Here is a 2,837-nt window from a genome sequence, read left to right on the forward strand (position 1 = left end):
TGCCAGGCGTATGCTTTGATTTGAAAAGCGGGGGCAGTCTGTGTAAATAAGAAATTGCACTTCCTCTTCACGGAGGTGGTGCTGACTGTGCAAACAGGAACTCTATTGGCTCACTGAAAACACCAGGATTACAACTAAGAAATTGCCTGTTTTGAGCAAGTGCTTGCAAAGAGATACAGTGAAGGAAACAAATGGCTGTTCTAGTGACTTTTGCCTGTAACATCAGCAGAAACAAGTGCTCTGTTCACAATCAGAAAGAGGGAAGATAAGGGCTGTAATTGAGAAAGAAAATACTAAGCCTTTTATCCCCTGTGTGTGCACGTGTGTGTGTGAGACAAAGGAAACATTATTTCCTGACATCCACACCCAGGAATTACTAGACTGTGGCAATGCTCAGCAGCAAGCTGTATGTGTCACTGATTGCAGTTTATTTGGCTTTCTGTTGGTTATCAATCTATGATTACAGATGATCTGATTTCTTCCCTGATTTATGGATCAAAGCCAAATCTGGAGTAGCACAAACACAAGTCACGAGTGTCAGAATAATATCTTTAAAATAAGAATAGTTGATAAAATTCACAGTAGAAGTAACTGTAAGAGCTACAAGAACTCTAAAGCACATTTCAGTGTGCACTGCTCTAATTCATTGCTTAAAACAATGGGGGAAGTGTTTTTGTTAAACAGTTAAGCATTGAGCTCTATACTGCTACTACTCTGATCTACTAGGATGAACCACCTTGTTTACACACACGCTTTTCAGAAGCTTTCTAGCCTGCTTGAGACAACAATTTTAACAACTCAGTCTGACTGATGACCTTTCTATAAAGCTGTCTAAATAACAGCTTACATCTAGCAAGCTGCAGTTCTTTGGGCGATGTAAGTCAGCCAAGAAACTAGAATTCTTCAAGGCTGAGACTTACTGTAAGATTTCTAAGGAATGTGAACTATGGTTAACTGCTATCGGGTGCTTTGAAATGATGCTCTCACTCCCAACAGATCCAAGGGGCAGTGGGGAACAGGGACGCAGTAAAATTCTCATGCATTTACTGTGGGCAAAATAATCAAACTATTGTGACTCTCAGGAGTCTTGGTGAGACTACTGTGGATCTAAACCCCACCTTTCTAAAGGGGTTCCTCTAAAATCTAATAATCAGAATTTTCAAGGAATGCCAGATTAATAGTACTCACAGTGATAGCACTACTGCTAATGAACCTATAAAAGCTCTGGAATAAAAATCCAAATGAATATTCAACCATTTCTAGTTATTTAAACTGCTATCTATGTACTAGCTTATTTGAGTGGAGTACGGGCCTTGATGCAATTCTTGGACTACATTCTTTTTTCTTTTGACTTAGAGGGCATGTCCTGTAGGGGACAGCGCTCTTCCTGGAGACCACCACTAACTTATCTTTGGAAGTGCTCTTCAGAAGTTTAAGAACCGAGGTCTGCTTTATCTGCCACAATAGGGATCCACCATGTGTGCTGTTAGGCGGGTAATCCTATGTGAGAAAAGCGAAGTAACACCCTTGCACTGGAAGAAGGTAACAGCAAGATGACTGTACCATCAGGTTAGTCCAAACAGCAGCTCAGTAGAACCTGGCCCCGCTGCTGCTTTGCTGCAGCCATGGAAACCGGCCCAAGCTCTGCCACAGCTAAAAGCTGCTCACAAAACTTACGAACAGCAAGTGTCCAGTACCGAGCTATGACCAGAATAGGGGAGGAGAGGCCCAAAATAGGGATCCAGACCAGGACTGGCTGCTGAAGTCAGATGTCTCTTCTCAATACTTTTAATACAGGCAGTCTCACTGAAAGCTATTTTGAATGACAGGACAGTTTATGAATCGTAATTCAAGAATGAACTTACCACTGTGAGATAGCGAAGTAGTTCACATAACTACAAAAACGAACAAACTTTCTGGGGCCTGAATGGATTTGTACTTGACGATACTCCTGTCAGGAGGGGATCATGTTGTGCATTCTGCAGGCAGAACTGCTTCAGGTCTGCTGCAGCCTGAGAAACCTAGTCATAACAAAAGCTGACATTAGAATTCACGTCACACTTTACTGAAGATGTAACTATATCAAAAAGTATAAAGAATTCTGCAACAGAGCTTACGTGGACTTTATGGAACAGTTTAATTGTAATTTTTTTGGTTCTGAAAGGCAAGAAGTTCTGCAATATTAGATTAAGAATTAATTGAAAAAATTTTCATGTTAAACTTCTAAGCATGAAGGGTGAAAGATGAGCACAACATCTTGGAGCTGGCTTTATTAAATAAATTAAGATCCTTGTTCTAGCGTAAATCGTTTAAAAATACAGCCTGTGGTTCAAGGTGCTCCACTCAGCTGAACTGGCATTTTCTCTTCCCTTGGAAAGCCATCCTTACGGTGAGATAGCGTATGGGGGGTTTGGTAGGTAGGTTCTGTTTCTGTAGAAGCAGAACAGTAAAAATTTGTCTTGCTGTAACTCTGAACTCATAAAAAAGAACGATCGGAGTTTCAGAAGGTAAGGTCTTCACTGGTATCTTGTATCTGCAGTTTGCCCAGAGTTTCTCTGACTGACAGAGCGCAGTCTCACCCCAAAAATGCACAAATTAAAAATGCACTTAGTACGTGTTGCAGCGAAGTCTCCATTTTACAGCGTCAAGGCCAGGCCAAAGCAACCTGTTGTAAAGCCCGACTTCAGAGTCTGATGAGAGAAGGAAATGAAAGGGGAGCGCGGAGCGCGTCCCTCCCCTGGGGCCGCTCTCAGGCCGAAGCTCTCCCCCGGGGGTCCTCGAGCGGCTGCAGCAAGCGAGGGGGCAGGACGGGCCGGGCCCCGGGCAGGCGGCGGCAG

At 43.0% G+C, this 2,837-nt stretch overlaps 1 protein-coding gene across 1 annotated transcript; it reads right to left on the bottom strand.

Annotated features, from left to right (window-relative positions):
- Positions 1–1,895: 1,895 nt before the first annotated feature.
- Positions 1,896–2,021, bottom strand: GNG5 (guanine nucleotide binding protein (G protein), gamma 5; the record flags this gene model as incomplete). Its single annotated transcript, XM_010137569.1, has 1 exon — positions 1,896–2,021. A coding segment is annotated over one exon (126 nt), but the record flags the coding sequence as incomplete, so codon positions are not given.
- Between the last annotated feature and the right edge of the window lie 816 nt (positions 2,022–2,837).

The sequence above is a fragment of the Buceros rhinoceros genome, unplaced genomic scaffold (genome assembly GCF_000710305.1).
Source record: "Buceros rhinoceros silvestris isolate BGI_N320 unplaced genomic scaffold, ASM71030v1 scaffold18290, whole genome shotgun sequence".
In the NCBI taxonomy this organism is placed as follows: Eukaryota; Metazoa; Chordata; class Aves; order Bucerotiformes; family Bucerotidae; genus Buceros; species Buceros rhinoceros.